At 41.1% G+C, this 22,338-nt stretch overlaps 3 protein-coding genes across 3 annotated transcripts in view; 2 read left to right on the top strand and 1 right to left on the bottom strand.

Annotated features, from left to right (window-relative positions):
- ldhbb (lactate dehydrogenase Bb) overlaps positions 1–7,660 on the bottom strand; it is a gene marked incomplete at both ends in the record, with an annotated part of 45,987 nt that extends 38,327 nt beyond the window's left edge. Inside the window, one exon of the mRNA XM_083973815.1 lies at positions 7,592–7,660. The remainder of the gene's footprint in view (positions 1–7,591) is intronic.
- Positions 7,661–16,025: 8,365 nt separating this feature from the next.
- Positions 16,026–18,221, top strand: LOC310987148 (parathyroid hormone-related protein-like). Its single transcript, XM_083973329.1, has 3 exons — positions 16,026–16,257; positions 16,452–16,570; positions 17,140–18,221. Exons 2-3 carry the CDS (start codon positions 16,467–16,469, stop codon positions 17,528–17,530), a joined length of 495 nt encoding a protein of 164 aa, XP_083829455.1. The 5' UTR covers positions 16,026–16,257; positions 16,452–16,466; the 3' UTR covers positions 17,531–18,221.
- A 2,819-nt stretch (positions 18,222–21,040) lies between these two features.
- On the top strand, positions 21,041–21,964 carry LOC310987039 (galanin receptor 2a; the record flags this gene model as incomplete). The annotated part of the gene is made up of 1 exon (XM_083973185.1): positions 21,041–21,964. One exon carries the CDS (start codon positions 21,041–21,043, stop codon positions 21,962–21,964), a length of 924 nt encoding a protein of 307 aa, XP_083829311.1.
- Positions 21,965–22,338: the final 374 nt, after the last annotated feature.

Below are 22,338 nucleotides of genomic sequence, written 5' to 3'. Positions count from 1 at the left end.
GGGAATTATTTTAAACTCATTCCTGTAAGGTACACTATGTATGCGATTAGTGTCCACAATACTTTCCGAAGTGAAACAATTCCCAGGTTTCTCTGGACTGAGAGGTCGCTCACTGGAGAAAGTTGATCAAGTTTGTATTGTTGATATAAAATTTGATTTGTCCATTCTTATTGGGGAATAAAAGTTTTACCAAATGCCTAAATGCAGCCTCCAGTTTAGATTTAGGAGTTACATTACATTCATTTGACAGACAATTTTGTTCAAAGTCAGTTTAATATTTTCTGTTTTTCTCACTGACACTTTGACATGTAGGCAAGGAGAGGGAGTAATTAAACCACTCGCTGTATGATTAATGAGCTTCACCATCTGAGCCGCAAAGCACTAATGGTGACTGACCAGGATTATTATTTTTTTTAAAGTGCTCAGTTTGACATTAAGGAAGTGAAGCCTTTTATGGCTTTGAATTAGATTTTTTTCACATGATAATGTTCAATTTTGCCCCTCAGTGATATCACCCAGTGGTCATTCTGATGTTCTAGTCACCCAGGTGAAGGGATTTTTGTACAACCGGAGGACAACAGAATGGAGCATTTGTAACAAATAGAGGAGAAACTGGTGACAGTTGTGTGGAGAAACATCATGCAACATCAAGACTGAACAGAATGCATACGTAATGTTCTGTAGCGTGCATGCATTAAGGAAACTATTAACCAAATTAACTGTGATGAACAAGATGAAGTCATTGAGAGGTTTTTTGGTCGACCAGTCCTATGTTGGTCACAGATTTTCTACAATGATCGCTGAGCTGAAACAGAACAAGGGACAGGGAACAGGCGAGGCAATGCTGATCATGCTTATGTAGTGAGGTAAACTAACAGTAAACTGGTCTGTAAGTCTTCAATACAAAGTAGGATTATTATGTAATGCAGGCCTTTGGCTGTTCCCACTTTAAAGTAAATGATTTGTTTTCTTCATGGGTATATAGCAGAACTAGCAGGAAATCAGGATGTTTGTAAACAATAAAACAAGTTGTATTAGAGTTGAAACCAGGACCTGACAAGGCGATAGACAAAATGTCATAATGTCAATTATATTGATAAGTTATTGATCAGAAATAACATAACACTGACTGGTACCAGCTTCTCAAATGATAAAATATGTGTTGCCTCTTTCTGTCATCACAACAGTGGACTGTTGCCATTTGAATATATCTATATGAGTTTTATTAAATTATAAACAGGCATTAGTATAATGACACTTTAGAGATAGACAAGGTGATGAGAATATGAAAAATACTCCAAGTATTAGCATCTTAAATAGGTACTACACTACAGTAAAGGTCTGTCACTGTCTCAATATGCAACAGCAGTCATGTAACCATAAGGACATATGGAGACAGAAATAAGCTGGTCCTTGGTATCGTAGTGTCTCATCACACATGGTCTGTTTCGCAACACAAAAACAAAACAATCACTTTAACTGTGACAACTCGATCTGTTGATTCTGCTGGGTACAGAACATAAAGACCAGATGATGTTCTTTGTTCTGTCATAGTCATATTTGAATGTGCTGAGTTTTCATTGTATTAAACTCCCAGGCTGTAGTAGAGATGGACTCTAGATTTAATTTGAAGGCTATTTTGTTCCCTGTTTAACACACTGAGCTCAAACTGACAGCCACAGCTCTCACTGCTAAAGACCTATACACTCCCGGGGGGTATGATGACAAAGTATGAGTCATGAAATGCCGATCTCAACACATTCATAATCAGTATAACCAATATGTGCAGAAGTGATCATTTGATTACAATATTTCAGTTCTTATCTCTGGGGTTCCAGTGATTTCTGTCACAAACCTCAGCTCTGCTGCAGATGGGACAATTTTCTGTTGAGCAACCTATCTATTGCTTTGGCCGAGTAATTCTCTGACAACATCTTGGCTGAAAAAACGTTGATGTGTTCCTGAGTCAGTTGCGACTAGCTACTCTAATTCAATTACGGAAAAACCATTTCAAAACCTGATATTTAAGGAGGAAAAATAACGGGTTATGCACATCATAAAAATGCACATTTCATCTGGTGTATCTTGGCTGGACATTTTCAAAAGAAGCCAAACTTTATTGCCACTGGAGAAAAAGTTGTAATTTTTAAAGTGGTGTATGTATGAGAGGGATTATTTCTTGTTCTGTCTCTCTGGATATAGCTCCCGCCCATGATATCTAGGTCTTACACACAAACACACACACACATTAGGGGTGGAGTACGGAGAGAAAACATGATTTGTGTATGGATGTCCAACATGTGAACATTTTGATTGATGGGCAGCTAAAGAACACAGGCCGATCCTTATTAGAGGCTGCGGGCTGCCAGCTCTTGAGGGATGCGTGGGCATGTCCTCCTTGGTAAGTGATCAGGTGTTTGACTCTGTCTGGTAGGAAGGAAGTCCTTATTAATGTTGAGGAGAAGGCCGAGGCTCAGCAACCTCAGGCATGCCCGCCCACACACACACATGCACACACACACACGCTTCCATCCAAACGGCAGAGGCCTGCTCTCGCTGTGGTTCATTACTGCAGAGGATGGCTGGTGTGCCCTTACACGAAAAGGCCTGATTGGGAACAGAGATCTACAGCTGCGAAGGTGCTAAAATAACTCTATCGACATCTTTTACTATTTTTTACCTCCACCTGCATGTGATTTTTGTCCGTTCTGGCTTTTGCTTAATTAAAGTATTCATTACTGCATTAAATGATTATTTTTGGCCACTTGGGGGCAGTAGAAGAAGATGATAATGCAAAAAAACTTTTTTGTTATTGACTTGTTAGATGATAATTCATTGACATTTAAGTTATAGTAATATTATGTAAGTAATATTCAATCTTATTTAATTTCTGTTAGAGACAGATGATGATTGATACTCTCATGTCTGACGTTAAACATGAGAGTAGCTAGCGAGGTAACTTGGCAATAAACACTGGAGACAGATGAAACAGCGAGCCTGTCCAAAGGTAACTGGCATCTCCCTGCCAACACTTCTGAAGTTGGATGAAAAAAGACAATAAAAAGCAGCACTGCCTTTCAAATAAGTTAAAGACACTTTAGACTGTGCTGTGATTTTGGCAACATCTACTTATAGCCGAGGTTTGTTTGCTTTTTGGACAAAAAGGCTCGAAATCTAGCAACAAATGTGCCAAACTGGCAGCACAACGGACTGTAAATGCCCCCTGAGTGGAAACCGTTGACCAGTTCACTTTGAAAGACCAACAACTAATGTGGAAACTCCATCTCGGTGTTAACTCAACTCTGTCACCCAGTCACAGATATTCATGTGAGTGGGGCTGGTCCCATTATTGCTATTGAGCTAAAAAGACTCACTTTGTTTATTGGGATGTTAACACTCGATTATTTTGTCTTATACAAACAATTGTTTACATTTAATCAGTATTAATTACTGTAGACAAGTAGATTTTCAACTTTCAAACAGAGTAAAGCCATTTCCCTTTGCTGCTGTTGATGGCAGGGTTTCCCCTGGGTGGGGGTGGGTGGGTGGGTGCCCGAAAAAACAAGCATGTCGCACCAAATGTGCACCGCTACTGTGTCACTTTGGGTTGTGAGCACACATGACGCGCATCTACATTGAAAGTAATGGGTTTGTCAACGCAAAACACACTACATCTGAGCGGACACACACTTTAACCAAGGCGGCGGCCAAATCACCCACCCTTTACCTCAGACAGGCAGGGAAAGTCCTGGATGGTAGCTTCATAACTGCTACAAAGACATGACAGTTCTCATCTATTAAGTGTTGGCAAGCAATTCATTTGTCAAACTGTTCTGTTTAAGGAAAATATCTGGCTTTTCAGTTGCTAAGTCTCGATGCATTCACCATAGATGCTAATTCTGTCTGTTTGCTGCTCGACATGCAGTGTACACTGGATATTTAGAGCTCACAGCTGCCTGCTGTGGCTGGAAACGACACCGATGACAGCGGCGAGACTGAACCAAAACAGTAAAACTGCAGGTCTTAAAAACCAAAACAATCAGCTGAAAGACCCCAAAAAAGCTCCACAGAGCTGTAAAGTCAAGTGATAACTGTGTGGGTACATACAAGCAGTCATATGATCCACTTACTATTACATATTGATCAGTGCAGCTGTAAACTGTATCCTTAAACTGAGTAAAAAGCAACATTATTTTTGGGCTGGTGTGGGAATCCCCCTTTCCCTAACGTGGACAGAAATGCCAGCGACCTGTGAAATGAACACATCGCACTTACACAGCCACTTCACTCCCACCATTAACACTGAACTTTAAAGGTCTACAACAGCTCTTTTCCCCCTGTAATCCATCTGCACCACAAAGCTCAACTCTCCTTGGGGACAGTGTAATATAAACATATTCAGCATGCCTCAGTATTTCCAAAGCCACCCACACAAGCCATACCCCATCTGAGAGAAAGGGGATCTAGGTCTGAATCAGTGCTGCTTTATTTACAACTCTTACAAAACAAACTTTTAAAAGCTAATTCCCTTTTGCTCATGCAGTGGGGAGGCAATGAAAGCCCGGCCTTATGTTACAGGGTTGTGAGACCGTGGGCAGCACAAAACAAACAGTTGTGAGCTCTGCCTTCCTTCCTTTGCTTTACAAGGGGATGCAGATTGGAGAAATATGTTGGCTGTTGTGAGCAAATCCGCTTCATGGATTTAGACTGTTGGAAAACCAGTCGGACAGAAAACAAGCCGCCTGGCCACAGCCCATGTTTGAATTACACTCAGTGTTGATTTATCTCCTGCCCAGAGTATGTAATCGAATGTCTAATGGTCTCACTGTTCATTAGTGAATTAACACTTTTGAACATTTACATCATCAAGGCCGAGCACGTGTTTCCAATTTGTGTAAGAAAAAGTTATTTTAGAGGTTTCGCTCAGAGGGTGGGGATATTTTTCTTTGTATGAACCATTCTTAAAAATATAGAATTACAGAACAAGTTTCAAAAACTACAAAAGGTCAATGCGAGACCACAACAATCTAAAAACTATGCCTTATAAAGATTTAAAAGGAACATTACCAACAACTTTAAGGGACCAATCTGTAATTCTGTGGCCTGCATTTTCAATCTCAAAACTAATCACAGCGCTATTGCATTTTCTCACTTCAATGGACACAACTTTATGTGTTACCTTTGAGCGAAAATGTGCATGTCCTTGATCCTCCCTCATTGTGTACAGAGCCACGGATTAACAACTTTTGTTGTTCTTCTAGCGTCTGTTTTTAAGAGACATCATTCTGTTTTTAGATGTAGTTATTTCTGTCATCAAAAAGAAACGCCTGTGCAAATAACCTGAGGATATTTGAAGCACAAATTATACAGCATTAGTAATAGTGGACACCATTTTTATTTGCTCCTACAAAAGTCCCTTCACATCTAGTTTGGGTCTGCAGAGACATACATAAGTGTCCTCACTCATTATGGTCATTTTTTGTAGTGCTGCTTTCATTTATTGTGTCTCAGAGAAAAAAAAAATTCTTAGATGACTGAGCTCATGTTATTTTAAATGTCTGTCTGTCTGTCTGTTTGTCTGTGTTTGGGGAAATCTTCAGCAACAAAAGATGTGGCCTTCAATAAAAGGACGTGATGTCACTGTAAGCCACATTTGACAATTTTAGCTTATAAACCAACTGGAAAGCATTTTCAATAAAATAACAAATCCTCTCTTTGAATATTGCCGATTTAACAGTTCCTTATATAAGGAGAGTTTGGTTAAACGAGACCACATACTGAAACCTACCAATTAATAATAACTTATCAAACATGACATATCCCTTCATTATTTAGCGCCAGTCATTCTGACAATGAAGCGTCTCCCTCTGAAATTTGCTTTGCGACAGTCATAAAAAATTCACTCGTATATCCCATTTGCCACGGCACTGACCCACTTTCATTTCTCTTTTTTTCCCTCCTGGATTCCCCCGTATGATGATTTATCCAAAGGCCACAACAAACTTCTCATAAGCATCTTCAATAGAGCTATCTGACAGTTACTTTCTTAAATTCAATGATTAATTGATTTATTATTTGGTATAAACTGATATCTATCAACATAAAACTTATTTATACTATTACATAAGACAAAGGAAAAATGTAAGATTATCACACAAAATATTAAACCATTGATAAACATAATTATTTATTTTCAAGTGTGCCATTTGAATGACTCTACCGCATGTACTCTACCATCACTCAAATTAAATGTATGTAATTCACTTATTTTTCCCCTCAGTGAGTTTTTTAAGGCTACACTAAGGTCGAGCCTCCCTATTCTCTGCTTGGCCTTGATATCCTTTCATGGTTGCAGAGCTTTAAAAAGTCTTCAGTGTTCTCCAGTTTTCTTGGAGAAGCAGAAAATTGAGAGGTGAAAACTGAGGCCGGGGAGCGCCGTGCCAGTCACTGTGCCCTGGTGAACGCGAAGCGGGTGGCCTCGCTCGGTGCAGGATAAAGCTGTCCAGAGGCTGCCTTCAGCATCCGTGTCTGTCTGCCAAGCGCTGCTAGCATGTCCCAGGGCAGGCCGGGAGAACAAGACCGCTCAACAAGACCTCTGCATTGAGTGCAGTCCATTTAAAATAACCTATGGATAAATAAATAGTGGACCTAAGTTCACTGTACAGTAATTGGTCAGGAAACCAACAGAGACAAGCTCATTTACAGTAAATGGATCAGCTTTGAGTCAGTGAAGTGCACTTGGCTCAGGCCGTGCATTATAACGATTTGGAAATTTCAAGTGAAGCATTTTTTTTTCAGTGTTTAAATAGTCACTGAAATGTCTCCGAGATATATTTTTTCACTGGGAAAACAATAATCAACAAGTATCTGTGTCGGAGTGAGTAAATATAGAATGATGTTAAATATAGAAATATTACAGTCAGCGCTTATAGATGATGTAAGAGCAAGTTTAGACTCGCAAGGAAAGTCAAAGAATTCTGATAATATTACTTCAGTTTCTGTATGTGATGGTTTTTCTTACTTTTCAAGGACATGAAGAAACATGTACACAGAGTTTCTCTCTCTCCTTTTCTCTCTCTCTCTCTCTCTCTCTCTCAAACACACACACACACCCACCCACCCACACACACACACACAGTGGTTAGTCTGGCCAACCTTGTTGACCCACTGGCTTAGCTGTGGTTGCACGCTGGACGCAAAGCACTCATTAACGATTTGAGCCTGCTCTTCACTTAAGCAAACAAACAGACTCGGGCCGTCATTACCGTAACACCGTGCGTGTGTGGTCTTCTCAATCAGACCTCTATTGATTCTTCAATTTTCGCCGAGGCTGAGGCAATGCGAAATGGCACGATTTGTCAAGCGAGTTAGAGACGGAGGGAGCACGCAGACTTGTGGCATGTTTCAAAACGGTTAACACGCTGGCAGACACATTTTTCATCGGCCTCAAATACTGCACAGTAGTTGTTGCAGTGGGCAGGAGTCTGTTCCACAGGCAATGCCACGGCATCACCACAAGCCACAAAACATAAAACACCACAGTAGGTTTTATGTCGTGTGTAAAATGCACATCATAACCGAGAGCGCTTACCCTTCTCCGCTAGCTGCGCTTTTCTGCCCCAGACAGACCTATCTTTACATGGACGAGCAGTGCACGGTCTCCCTGTGAGCCCTGCTGCGTGTGTTGCTTGGCAGCGGGGCAGAAGTTTATGGTAATGTTTTGGGTGATAGGTCAGGGGCAGGAGGGTGGCGGCTATTGGTGGTGGCTGTGTGGTGACTGTGTGGGGTTTCAGTCCGCGTCCAGCTGGCCTGGGGTCTGGCCTCTGAGGTCAGGGGAGTGAGAGGGGGGGCATCAGACATGGGGCAGCTTGTGGTTTGGGTTTGGGGGGTGAGTAAGGAGTAAGGAGCCCCCTCCTCCTCCCCCCCTCTTCTCCTTAGAGCCATAGAGCACAGGGCCACTGCAGAGAGGTTGGCCACAGTCAGACACCCCACCATCAACATCTGCCAGGAGCGAAATGCTGATGTGGTGGGCGCTTCATAAGGCCGGGTCAAAGACTCACGCTTTGGACTTGTTTTTCTGCTTTTTGGATCACATCAAACACACGGTTTAATCATAAGACGGACAACATTTGAGGTTTTCACTACAAACACGCTCCAACACTGAATAGATGAGTGTAAAAACACACCATTTCAGATGAGAGCAGAGCTGTGCCAGGCAGGAATCATTTCATCTTAGAAATACATTTTACAGGCAAAAATGTCCAGTGGCAGATATTTCCTGTCTGAAAAATAATGATTTAATGTACCTGTGCTCTAGACTGAGTCTGGACAACATGCTTTTGTCCTGGTAGGACCTCCCCCGACTCACTGTCTCCAGGAGCTTGACATTTATGGTTAACATAAAAAAAAAATCTAGTTGTAAATAAGGAATCAGCCCCGTAGCTGCACCCGGGGTGGATTATCATATATCAAGCAGGAGAAACAGAAACAGACAAATCTTGCAGCTACTTTCAGATCAAATAAATGCGTGACGAAGGAGGCCATGTTTGGGTAACCCTGGGCAGGAATTAGGTAATGTTCAGGATGTACGCCTCTTAAAGTGTGGAGCAGTGACCCTTCTCTGACATCCTGACTAAACTGCCTATTGTGCATTGTGGCTCAAAACCTTAAAGTCCGCATTTACTACTGGAAACATCAACTTAAAACCTTTGAATTTATACAATGGAGGTGTCAATCTTGTACTAAACATAATGGTTTGAGAAGTGAGAGAAATACATTCTCCTAGTGATGCCCTGGTACCAACACCAAACATCCATGGCTGACAGGATCATGCCCTGCAGATGGTATACATTATATCAGTCTCACACACATGGCCAACATGTTGTTTTGTTTTGGTGCGTGTTGTGTTGTGAGGCGGGACTATACACCACACAGCACACACACACCAGATCACTCACCATGTGTGAACGCTTTTAAGGTGATTGGTTACTAGAAGCATTCATTCTGATCTATCAATCACATATTTCTAATGAAAACTGTCTAACAACGATCAATGGACCATTCATCCCACGTTCTCTCAATAGACAATACTTACAACAGTATGAGTCAGTGGGATCCAGATTGAACCATGACTAACAACAACTGATGCTCTCATATGAATATTTGAACATTTTAATTCTTTGAACCGTATTAACCTGGATCTAATATTTAATTATTTGATTAGCTGATTGATTGATATTTTATTTTAAATTGATTGTTCATCAGTCTTTTGTTGAGTGTTAATTAAGTGTTAGCATGTTCATGCCACAGTGGGGATGAAAATACAATCAGCTCTGATTATTTGTCATACAGTATATGATATGTACTGTATGGTGTCTCCGTATAGTTAACTGAACATTAAAGGGACAACGAGGAGTTTTGGAAAAGCGAAGTGTTTTCACACTACATTTATGAGCCTCAGCGCACCGTGGAATTCTTTGACCGGCGCAAGACAGACTCATGTTTTCATTCATCAAGAATTAAAGTCAGAGGTTCAAAGACGATCACATACCGTCGTAGTTCCCACCATAAATGGTGATTCGGCGGCGTTATTCTCATGACTCACCACGAAACTGAAAGTAAAGTAATGCTGGTCGGCTCGCCCAGCATTTCCGCCGCCACTAATAATAACAAAATAACGATAGAGACAAGATGATATATTTATCGAAAATGGGCCCATTAACAAGTGTGGGTAGCGGAGATTGATCCACATTAATATGAGACTTTTTTATAACCAAATATTAACTCCTCGTTGTCCCTTTAAGGGGCTGTAGACTGTCTGAAGACGGCAATTTGTAAAGATTTACTGGTCAATGGGGAGCAGCAGAAACACACTGTGAACATATCACCATCTTTCAAACTGGTATGCTAAGCTTGTTAGCCAACAATTGATCTCCAGTTATGAAGCAACACTACACATTAGTCACCCCAAAATGTCCAATATCCTTTTTTTTTTATCCCTGTTTTGGTCTCTACCCACTCCTGAGAAAATTTTTTCATAGCTGACTAGAATGGCACGCAACTCTCCTAAGACCCTACCATTTGTCTGCATGATACAGATGATTGTCTGAACCTAATCAAATTGTACAAAGTCATAGATTTCAGCAGCACTTGTATTGCACAATAAAAAAATAAAAAATAAAAAAAAAGATTTCAGCAGTGTAAATATATGACACTGTTTCTTTGCACCACTGGAGGTACTGCTGATGTGGGTGGTGTATGGTTGGTGTCAACACTTTTGATTGAAAAAAGCTGCTCGTCATGGCTACAATGACCCAATGAGAACTGTGGGAGGCAACTTTAATAGACTTTTTTCTTTTATTTGATTATTGCTGCTTAATTGGATTAAGGGGACTACAACTCTCTTTCATAGATGATTACCTAATTCTGGATGCTACGTTTATTTGGATTAAGTTCCAAACCACAGTGAAACCAAAGCGATCATAAAATATTTGGGAATAAAAAGTTTTAAAATTGAATCACAGTGACGGTACAAATGTAAACGTAAGTAATCATGACTTTTAAAAACATTTCTATACTTGAATTAGTTCTTTCATATATTCTGTTAGTAAACATAAAATATGTTGTTTAGCCAAAAATCTCAACTCATAATCCACTCACTAGTTTTTTCCATCTCAGTCTGTTTTGGTCGATATTTCCATTGTCCTCATGTGGAATTAAGTGTTAAATTAAGTTTAGTCATGTGACAGGTGACCTGAAAATGTGTTTTGATCCCAACAAGTCACAGTTCAGTCTCACCCGACAGATAAATATAGTATGCAACACTTTACAGCCTCTGAACATACAAATGCCTTGCAGCGATTTAATGGAAAGCTCAGACAACTGATTTCCATTTCAGAGCCATCTAACCAAATAATTTACTGTCAGAAATGTCAGCTGGGGATTAAAGCATTCCAACTGCAGTTGCATTAATGTTTACTATATTTCAATGCATAGTTTTACTCTGTCCTATAGTAAATTTGATGATAGTCCTCTGTCTTCTGCATACCACTGTCGAAGGCCCGGTTTTAATGCTGCAGTAGCAGCTCTTGAAAAAGTGACACGTTTTAAGCACCAATAAACCACCAACTGAAAAGAAAGCAGAGTGCATCAATTTTAAATTTCGTCTCCTGAGCTTTTATATAAAAATGCTGCCTCAGCAGCTGAGCTGTTGAAAATAGCTGACCCAGAAGAAGGTAAAGGCGAATAAAGAGCATTCCTGGGATGACAGTTATGATTGGTAGGTGTGAATGATTAGCAGAAAACTCTTCCAACTGCCCACAATACGACATTATAAAGCATGCCTCAAATGAACTAACTGAAACAGCCCGTACAGTAACTCGCCGTTAAAAAACCATTAAGGGGGGAAAGTAACTCTGCAAAACCCATTTTTCAACTGAGGTTTTCCAGGATAACAAACCTGAAGTTCTCATGTGAACAAATGGCCAAGCGATCAAAGTCCTGCCTGCATCATAAAGAGACCATTATCAAATACACTGTAAAACCTGAGTCTGTTCTTTGCAGTTAAATAAATGGTTATGGGCGCCATTTGGCAGTTGTCATGTCCAACAGAAACTGCACTGAACTATCTTATTTTAAACAGATATTTGATGTTTTTAGTCTATATGTCGTCAATTTTCACTTTTCTTCAGTGTTCAAAGTTCACTTGGAGAAGTGTTCAGAGCTAAAGGGGAGTGGTGCTGTGACATAGTAATAAAATAATAGAGGATACTGACAACGTCAGAGTGTGACTTGTGTGGGAATTGAAACTGACTTCCTGGCACGAACAGAAGCGTAATGTACACGCCAAGTACACAGTGACTCCGAACGTAACTCCACAACAAAAGCAGGAACTGTTACTGCAACTGAAGCCAGGGTTTATGACATAATAGGGTGGGCACATATAGGGAATTAGTACAACACATCCAAAAATAGATGCTGAACTCTGAATTCAAACATGAAATGAGGGTGTTTCTCTGAATGCAGAGTGTGTATGAGCTGGTTGCTGAGAACAGGAGGGTACAAATTCTTTGAAATGAGGGTGGGTGGGTGTGTATATGGTCTGTACCGTACGTGTGAATGTGAAGTAAGTGCAGTGTGAAAAGGATGAAAAACGGACAGGAATACTGTTCTGTGTTGAGAGTGCAATTTAGCATGAATCAAAAGCAGCTTTCCTGGCTCCCGTTCCATATGCTGCTGTCTGCCAGGAAATGGGATTTTTTTTATATATATATTTTTTCGCAGGTAAAGTCTTTGCAGAATGGAATCAAATGAGGTATTTTTTCCCTACCGAATGTTAAAGTGTTGGAAGTTTGAGGCAGACTCGCTGGAAACAGAAGAAAGCTGAGTTCTGGAGACAGCAAGGGGGTCTGCCATATATTTGTCCCAGCCCCAAACCCCTTCTGGACCCCTTGCTGAATTGAATCATGACTGCTTATAAAATACTGAGCCCTCTATTAAGTAATTTACCACCAACTGCTCTACAGTCTAGCCTAGAGTGATTCTACTAATCATCACAGCTTAGAGAAATAATTTATGAGTTTTATTCATGAGGAGAAATACAAGTTATTCCATCCTGTAATCCAGTGCAAGTAGGTACAGTAACCACAGAAGTGACTCAGGATTTTGAATGGACTGTATTCATTTTAATCAGCGCACTGACAATTTTAACAATGGATCTCTATGACACACTGGAAAAAGACTGTTTTTCAGAATCAGAGAAAACGGTATTATTTCACACGGGAATATGTTACTAATCAAAGTGCAAAGAGAGTTAATATAACAGAAGTACTTTTTAAAAACATGTATCCGTTACAATGCATACCTAAAATTTTAGTCTTTGTGAAATTACTATTAGGACCAGTAGACACTTCACCAAACAGGAATCACTAATGTTTATAATGTATAATAATGTGTGTACGTGTCTGTATTGTGTATAATTATGAAATATCAGCTAGCCTAGGCTATACCAGATATAATGAGTATAAATTTCTACAATGTAATACTGAGCTTTCCAGTATTGATTAAAAAACAATCTTAATCAAAAGACTGACTAAACTGAGCCATTAAATGAAAAACACTACCAAGACTGCAGGTTGGTATTCTGAGCAAATTCCTGAGAAAAAAAAAGCATGGCCATAATAATAATGCTAGTATTCATTATTTTTAGTGTAGCATATTATGTTTATGTCATTTATTTGGTGACTCTAACACAAATAGTTCTGCTGCTAAGCAACACCAACACTTTCCTGACCCGCACACTAGTTTGCGACTTTGTCTGCATGTCAAGTGTCCAGGTTTCTCTCCTTCCCATCATCCTTTTTTTGTCAACCAGGCATCATTTCATTTGAATGTTATTTCTGGAAATTCACCCTGAATTTGTTCAACAATCCTCCTAACAATCTAGGACAGATAATAACCTTGAATAGAACAATAATTAACAGTAACACTATAATGCGTGTAGGGTGGAGCGATACATGAAGCTATATGAAAGGTCTCTTGTCCAATCAAATTACTTGGTTGGAACTAAATTCTGTGTGATGCAGTGTTAAAGTTCACTAATTAACAATAAACAAGGTACAGCTAGGTCTTTAGCTTTGCACGTCTTTGGCCAGCTAGGGTGAGGGGATCAACACAATGACACGTGTACCTGAGGGGAACATAATTAACTGCACAAGATTTCTATTACGATCCATTTCACTGTTGTTGAGCTAGATGTTGAGCAGTGAACCAACTGACGGACTGAGTGACAGGTAGAGCCACACCGCTAAAAAAGATGAGGTGTTCAGTGTAATAAACAGGGCACTGGTAGTTGGTGCAGTGGCAGAATTTATTCACAAACGCTCAGACTTTATCAGCACAGACTGTTCCATTGTTTTTCAACTGACGGGTCGTGACCCAGAATGAATCACAGGAACATTTAACTGGGCTGACAACAGTCCGCTGCCAAATGTGAACTGACTAACTGCACCGAGAGACTCCCCAAGCACACATAGAGTAATATCCATTTCCATATTAATTATTATCTTTCATTCGAGTCCAATTACATTTTACACAGGGATCACGTTGAACAAACTCACTCAACTCACTCCGAGTGTTGTGGACGGACTCGGCCAACTGTGTGACTCAGGATTTCACAGGTGGGACAACATGCAGAGTCTTATATAAGACTTCAGTTTGAAGACATGTTAGCAGTGTGGCTCTAGGGATCGTGGCACTGTCAACTGGATGGTTCTCTTTGGTCCAGCCTGAACAGATGTGGACAGCTGTTGAATGGATTGGACATTCACAGTTCCCATCAGATGAGTCCTACTTGACTTTGGCGATCCTCCGGCTTTTCCTAGAAAACCAGCATGAGCTTGAAATTTGTGGTTTTGAGTGAAGCTTTCTCACTGAATTGATAGCCGCAGATTTTGTTAAAGACATTCATGTCCCTCATGATGAATTGTAATGACTCTGGTGATCCCCTAACTTTCCATCTAGATCCACCAGAAGTTCAAAGTTTGAATTTGTCCGGCACTGCAGCATCAGCGTCATCTATAGACCCAAATGTTAGAAAGCTGATGACCAAGAAGGTGCAAATGCTAAATATCAAACCACATAATCTGTATTATAGTATCAACACTGCTGTGCAACCAATAGCTCCTTTGTCCTGTCAAGTTATGCGGTCAATCATGTGACAGAGCCATTACAACTTAGTTCCTGGTAACAATAAATTGGTTTAACATGTCCACCTGCAGCCAAGCATTATAACAACCTAAACCAATCATCTCCAAATAACATATCATATAGTTTCAACATGCATACAATATAAATGCCTGAAATCACTACCATAATTTACATATCTCATCTTATTTTTAATTAATTAATTAGTAACTAAGTCCATTTAAAAAGAAATTAGCCACATTCAAATGTAAAGCATTACATGGTAAATAGATAAAATAACCCATCCACTATAGCATATGGTACTGTACTTGAGTATATAGCGTTCTGTCACTATGATGCTAAAAATAAATACACTTTTAGTCCCAGCGCTACCTCCTACATTAGACTACTGACCTTTAGCACGTGATATTTATTACATTTTAGTAAAATTTTAAAGTGTGACAAGGATGACTGGGTTCAGTGCCTACACATGAATCTGGGATTGTCTGTGGCCGCCTCAATGCAAAGCTCTCCACTTTCCTTATTAGCTGAATATCAGAGATACCTCAGAGCCCACTGTAACCATTCGGTGGTGAGCTGGTTTGCTGAGGCAGAGTGGAGGTGAATTGAAAGGTCTGCAGTGAGAGGCTGTGGGTTAGGTTTCTCTGAGGTTATGGTCATTCTCCCCTGGGAAAGTGGTTAGGCCTGGCTGTTTACTTTGGAGTAACCCTGCCCCTCCCCTTATACTGTACACTCTCCGCTTGGTAACCCATGATTACCTCCATTGGTGCACACCTGTCATTTCTGACCTCATTATGATGCAGTTATTCACAGACCTTGTTTAGAAACTGGGGGCTAAAATGTGGCAAAACTGATTAAAATTACATTTTTTTCCGACCCTCGTGTTCAGTATGCTTTGTTATGTGTTGCTCTGGATGCTGCATGGGCGCCACCTCCTTGTCACAGCAGGTGTGCGTGAGGGGCTGAGGGGCTGGGGGGGGAGGGAGAGAGAGAGGCGAGGGCTGGGACATTGGGGAGGGTGTTAGGACTGGACTTAATGGGTAAAGGCTAAGGTAGTGCCTGCATCTTCACCCAAAGAGGAGTTTGACTTTCTCTCTGTGCCTCTCTCAGCCACACTCACTCACACAGGCTCACTCACTGCGCTGGACTGAAAAAGCCTCTCAGCTCTGCTCTCGCTTCTGGCCACCAGAGAAGATGCTTCGCTGTTACTCTTCATGACATTACTACAGGATCGAGTGGAGTGGCAGCTCTGCAGCTGATGGGCTGCTGCTGCTCTTTCTATCTTTATCTCTCTTTTAATTGGGACGCTGGGGAGAAATAAATAGCTCAACACAGACTGTTGGGAGGCAAATGAATGGAGCAGACTGAAGGGGGATTTCCCCAGGCTGCCTTCACACCAATGGATCTGGACACAAGCTTTGAACTGGCCAAATTGTATTTGGCAAAATAATTTTTCCTTTTGCTTTGTAAACCAATTATTTTGCAACGAGATCGTCTCTAAAGAGCCTGCAGACTGACCTTTTTGTGGATTTTCATTGTTCAAACTCACATCATGTAAGTCTTAAAGTTTCTTCTCTTTTTTGGCACAAGGAATGCTACCTGGGAGAGCTTACCTACTCAGGAACTGTCGTTTATCTGCTTGAGACGTAAATTATTAAAAGCAGATACATCATTCAGTATGAATTCATGAGACAAAGTTTTTCTTAATTAAGTAAAGTGACTGATATAATATTTCCTGTGTCCTTCAGATCTTTGGCTTAAGGATGTGCTCTATAGTCATACTTCATCAGTGGAGTCTGGCTGTGTTCTTGCTGTGCTCCCCAGTGACTCTTGATGGGAGTCCAATTGATGCACTTAGTAGCAGAACGTGAGTTTTTTTTTTTTTTTTTTTTACATTGATTTGAAAAGGCATAGAAAAATAATTAAATGTTATGCAACATGGAACGGGACTAGTTAGTGATTAAATATGATGAAACAAAAATATTCCTGTTTCCTGATTTAGAAAACACAACCACAGTCTACCTGTACGGATTCAACTTGGGTACAGGAGGTTTTCTGTTTCAGCTCTGGCTTTTTTTGGGGTCTTCAGCTCTCAGAAACTTATTTATGCTGCCACCTACTGTACTGAGGTTTCATCGAGCCTGACCTTGAAATTCAGCTGCCAACACTTCTAAAACTGTTCCACACATAAAGTCAACGCCACAGTATCACATGAAATTACAACAAGGGACAAAATGTAAACAAGGAAAGAAATCTGCTTCCTTCAGTGGAAATCAGACAGAAATTTATAAGAAAGAAGAAAAAAGTGAAGCATGAACTCAAACAGCTTTTTTTTGGGTGGGAAACTTGATTCAAATCTAAAAAAAGAAGCTTTTACTCCACTTTCTGTGTTTTAGTACATGTTGACTGAGTGTGTCTCCTTTGTTTTGCTTTAAGGAGGAGGTCGGTGAGCCACGCCCAGCTCATGCACGACAAGGGCCGCTCCTTGCAGGAGTTCAAGCGTCGCATGTGGCTGCAGGAGCTGCTGGAGGAGGTGCACACGGCCGACGAGCGAGAGCCACCTGTGCAGAGCAGAACCCAGAGCCAGACCTTCAGCGGGAACGCTCTGCACCAGAAGCCCCCGGGGGCCACCAAAAATCTCCCTGACAGGTTCAGGCTGGACAGAGAGGGCCCTAACCTGCCCCAGGAGACCAACAAGGCCCTGGCTTACAAGGACCAGCCTCTCAAAGTGGCCACCAAGAGGAAAAAGAAGGTGAGGTTGGGCCGGCGCAGGGAGAATGACAAGAAGCGGAGGCGGGCGCGGTCCGTCACAACGCAGCAGCCATGAAGGACGCGGTACCGGCTGAGAGACTCCTAATAGCCTTCACATGGTACTGCACTAAGACACTGACACAGCTCCAACTGACTGAGGTCTGACAGACTTGAACCACGGCCCGACTCAGTCACGGTTGTGTCGAGGGGCCCCGGCTGTGTGAGGCTGTGCTTGTATGATAATAATTTGCTACGTGTGTATTGTTGTGTTTTAAAAACGATCTCATACTTCCTGGAGTTTCATCATCCAACATCTTCTTAGGCCCATATTTATTTGGAAAATCTTTCTATCTGTGTAACCCTGACTCAAACCAAACCGATGCATATGATATCACCTTTAAACCGTGTGAACAAGCAGAACAACAGGGGGGAAGTATTTATTGCCGGCGTATAATGTAATTTCACAAAAATTGGGATGCTAAAGTGGTCCGCTTGTGTTTAGCTCTGTAAGTGCTGACTGTCATGGACTCATAGTTACAAACAAACTGTTCAATTAACACATCTGTTTGAACTGCTCTGCCATAATTTATTTCACTTTGAAAGTGTATATTTATTTTGTGAATGTATCATGGTGCTGCTGACTAAATTCCATAATGCACTTTAGTTATATCCTGTAAATGTTCTTTTGTGGTTGAGTTTTAATTTGATGTTTCTTTTTGATGGTCCTGCTTTCCTCTCCCACCTTAGATCCCTCATGGACTTGTAACTTATTGGATGCTTCATCAAACCCACTCTCATCATTTTACATTATAGTTTATTTTTATAGAACAAGCCCGCGCCAGGGCCTGTCAGACTCACTTAATGTTCTTCACTTGCACTGAGAACATACTGTACATGTTTCCAGTTAATCAAACATTAAAAATGTAGCCATTAGAAATATTTTGGATTCACAGTGTTTTTGTTTCACCAGTCATATCTGACTGAATTGTGCCATTTATGCCACAGCCCGGTTGGTAAGGATCAGTCATTAATGGTGAGGGCTGATGTTCAACTTCAGCTCCTGCTGTCCAGATGTCAAAGTGTCCTTGAACGAGACACTGAACCCAAAACTGCTTCCAATGAAACAGTGTCATTCATCATTTGTTCTGAGTCTTAAACTTGTTTGTTCTTTTAGTGAATTACAGGTGTATTTTGAGCAGTGGTGGTCTCTCAGTCCTCACTGAGCAGTAGTTTGGAAGAACTACTGATTTCATCCATTTCATTCGAAAAATGTCTTGTTTTAAGAAGTTGATATGGACTATGGTTGAAACTATAGATCATTGTCATTATAGGTAATCTGCTCATTATTTTCTACATCAATTACCTGTTTTACCAATACAAATATTTGCTACTGGCTCTAAGCACAAAGTACTGGACAGTACTGCAGTGCTGAACAAATTCAAATGTTTTTGGTAAAATTCTCATTCTTAGATTATTTTATGTTTACTTAATCTAGTTCATGGTCCAAAACACAGACATATTCAGATCAAGACAAAAGTAGAACTATTGTTTCAGAATTAATGTTTCTGCCAAACCACGCAGAAATTTAGATCCATATCTGTCCAGGAGGTGAAGCTCGATCACCACAGATTCAAGTTGTGAATCTAAAAGTGTCTCTAATTTAATATCTGGCTTATATGTCACAGTCTCAGTCCTTCTGTTCCTGAGTTACAGTGCAGAATCAAAGCCAGGAAAGTGTTTTTGCAGACCCTTTTGATGTCACAGTGACATTGGCCTGTGACCTTTTGGATTTAAAATGTCTTTACATTGTTTTATCCTGATTATTTAATCCTGAAATTTCCCTCAGGGATTTTTAATTCACAAGAATATCACAAGAGAATTTGGAACCAGCTATTGTTTGGGATTATTGCAAGGAAAGAGAGTTTAAAAAATATTCAAAAACAGGGAGCAGTTGATTTTTTTGTTCCTCGACTAATTGATTAAGGGGCGTGCTACCTGAGGGGCTAATGATGGAAAAAGCTTAGAAAAAGGCACCAGGATGATGAAATGAACATGAGCCTGGTAGCAAATCTGTCCTGCTGAAGTTTAGCAAATCAATGAAATCAATGAAATGAAACAGGCTTGTCTATTTTTTATCAGGATCTTATCCTTTGCTATAAACGAGGGGTTTTCAGCTGCGAGAAAAGATTCAATTATATGATTCTGGGCAATCTTTTTTTTTATTTAGTGCAGCGGTTTTGGGTTTAAACAGTGAAAACATCAATGTTTTTGTTGACTTTTCAGCATGAACAGAGCACAGTGAAGCTGTTAATGTCCCACTTGAGAACATGTGGCATTTTTAACAGCTGCTGACTGAACGGCACAAAAAAACTGGTAATGGAGGGGATCGCAAATGCATCAGCATCAGCTATATCCTGTGCTAAGAGCAGCAGTGTACACCAGGGGCCATTAGTTGAGACACGGTCATAAATGCTGCGGAAAGCCTGATAAAGCTGCCGTCAGGAGCCTGCAGATCACACGGAGGAAATCAATCAAACAATGGAGAGAGACATTAATATCTACAGAGAGGAGGAGGGACACGCAGCATAATCAATTGACTGGACTTCTCTCTGTGGGGGGACACCATGTTTTAGTGGTTATAGGGGTGTTCATTTAGAATATGATTTATACAATGTAAAGTAAATTCCAAAACCATCTCCACAGAGAGAGTAGGAGGTTTACTATTGGTGAAAAGGTCCGTACAAGTTTTAAAAATCAGTAACACAGTCTTGTTCAGCTGAGTATTTTTAAACCCTAAAATAACAACAAAAGACTGATTTAGTACACACAACAGTTCAAGATGCTCGTCCAAAGTTCAAAATGATGCAGCTTATGAAAAAAACGTGTTACTAATGTCAGATACTACAGATGCACATCCTCTCGCAATAACAAAACAGCAGCTGGTCAGAGGCCGTTCCTCTTTAAACCTAGTCAACCAGAATCAATGTAAGTGATGTTTGCCTTTCTTTCCTCCACAGTCAGTTATCGTACTTTGTAATGAGTCCTGAGAGGCTACCACCTCTCCCTTCGTCAGCCCAGTTCAACAGGATGGACACCGGTAAAAGAGAATACTCCAGGTTAAATTATGAGGATAGGTCACTCGCAAACATGTACTGGAGGATACTGCTTTGAGGACAGACAATGGTGAGTTTGTGAAAATGGCAGATTGTGTTGAAATGCTCTGAACTGTGCTGGACAGTGTATCCTACAGCAGTCTCTCTGGATATTAATCAGAAGACATTTTGCTACTAAGTTGACAGCATATTGTTGCTATGTCTTATCATTTAGCAATTCAAAAACACTTTACACTCTCACTAGGGGAATCAATCACATTTATTATTGATTATTGCTGAGAATTTACTGTTGTTTTGTCAGAAAATGTGTTTAAATAAAAATAAAAATAATTCTTAACTGTCTTCATCGTCACGTGTATTATATGTGCAACGCTGCACCCAGTTTAAGTTTGGGATTTTTGCTGGAAAACCAAACAAGTGATAACAAATCAACTTATTTCCTTTTTTAAAGGTGATGTCCAGCTGGTGATAACATGGCTCTTCCCAACACCTATGGGCTCATCTTTGCCTGTACCTGTGGGGTGATCCTGGGCATCGGGCTCTGTGCCAACTTGCTGGTGTTTTCGCTGTTTGCCAAGTACAACACATTACGTAAGAACTGCCTGGACCTCCTCTTACTCAGCATGACGCTGGCCGACTTCCTCACCCTGCTGCTCATCCCCTTCACCCTGCACTCGGCCGTCAGCTTCACCTGGCCGCTGGGCGACACCTCCTGCAAGGTCTACCAGTTCCTGCTGGCCTTCAGCCTGGCCGCCAGCACCTACTCGCTGTGCGCCGTGTCCATGACCCGCGCCATGATCATCACTAACCCCTACCAGCCGCCCACCATGGACCTGGTCATCCTCATGTTTGTTCTGGTGTGGGCCCTCAGCTTCTTCATCAGCCTGCCGCTAAGAATGTTTGCTACTAAAGAGAGCGTGGGCCAAAGCACGGCCAACTTCACCTTCTGCCTTCCAACCATTCATGACCACCACTACCAAGTGGTGCTCAGCCAGTTTGTACTTTACTACTTTATTCCAATGCTGGTCATCGCCTACAACTATGTCCGTCTGGCTCTTTTTCTCCACAAGAGCCCTGTAATGACGGTGTCCAGCGCCAGAAACACCCGCAGAGCCTCCGTCATGGTGTTCTTGGCCGCTGCCACCTTCTCGGTGTGCTGGCTGCCCGGTTACGTGCTGGAGCTGTGTGTGTACCTGGGGCTGTATCGCCACGGACAGGCCTGGGAGATGTTCTACTTTATCTGTACTGTGCTCCAGTACCTGCACCCCTGTGTCAACCCCGTGCTCTATGTGCTGCTGTCGAAGCGCTACCGCCACAGGAGGGCAGCCTGGCTCTTCAACTGCAACAGGAACAGAGTGCAGCCACAGGTCAACAGCGTCACCACAGACAGCTTTTAAATTCTGCTCGCTTCTTCATGCAGCAGGCCGGGAGCTGGCAGCGGCCAGGGAGGGACACTTCTCTTTTTTTAATATATCAACCATTTATACAAATCAACTTCTCCTGTGAAAAATAAATGGTGAAATGAATGTGCTTAGTGATTACGTTAATATTTCTCTTCCATAGTTGAGGTATAAATTGAAATAAAAAGTTGAGGATTATTTTTTTCAGCCTCGACTAGAATTTTCTCAGGACACAAACCATAATAAAATGTTGGCATCTCTACTTGTAATAATTTTAGTGCCGAACAAAAACTAATATGAGCACCGTCTTAATGCTGTGGTTTTCTGTCATTTAAAGCTTCATTCAATTGCAGGACATTGATAAAATACAC

The sequence above is a fragment of the Trachurus trachurus genome (genome assembly GCF_905171665.1).
Source record: "Trachurus trachurus genome assembly, chromosome: 6".
In the NCBI taxonomy this organism is placed as follows: Eukaryota; Metazoa; Chordata; class Actinopteri; order Carangiformes; family Carangidae; genus Trachurus; species Trachurus trachurus.
This window is presented reverse-complemented; position numbering and strand designations above follow the sequence as displayed.

Coding starts and splice junctions, on each gene's coding strand:
- LOC310987148 (XM_083973329.1), top strand. CDS start 16,467: ATGTGCTCTATAGTCATACTTCATCAGTGGAGTCTGGCTGTGTTCTTG. Junction 16,571..17,139: donor GATGCACTTAGTAGCAGAAC/GTGAGTTTTTTT, acceptor TTTTGCTTTAAG/GAGGAGGTCGGTGAGCCACG.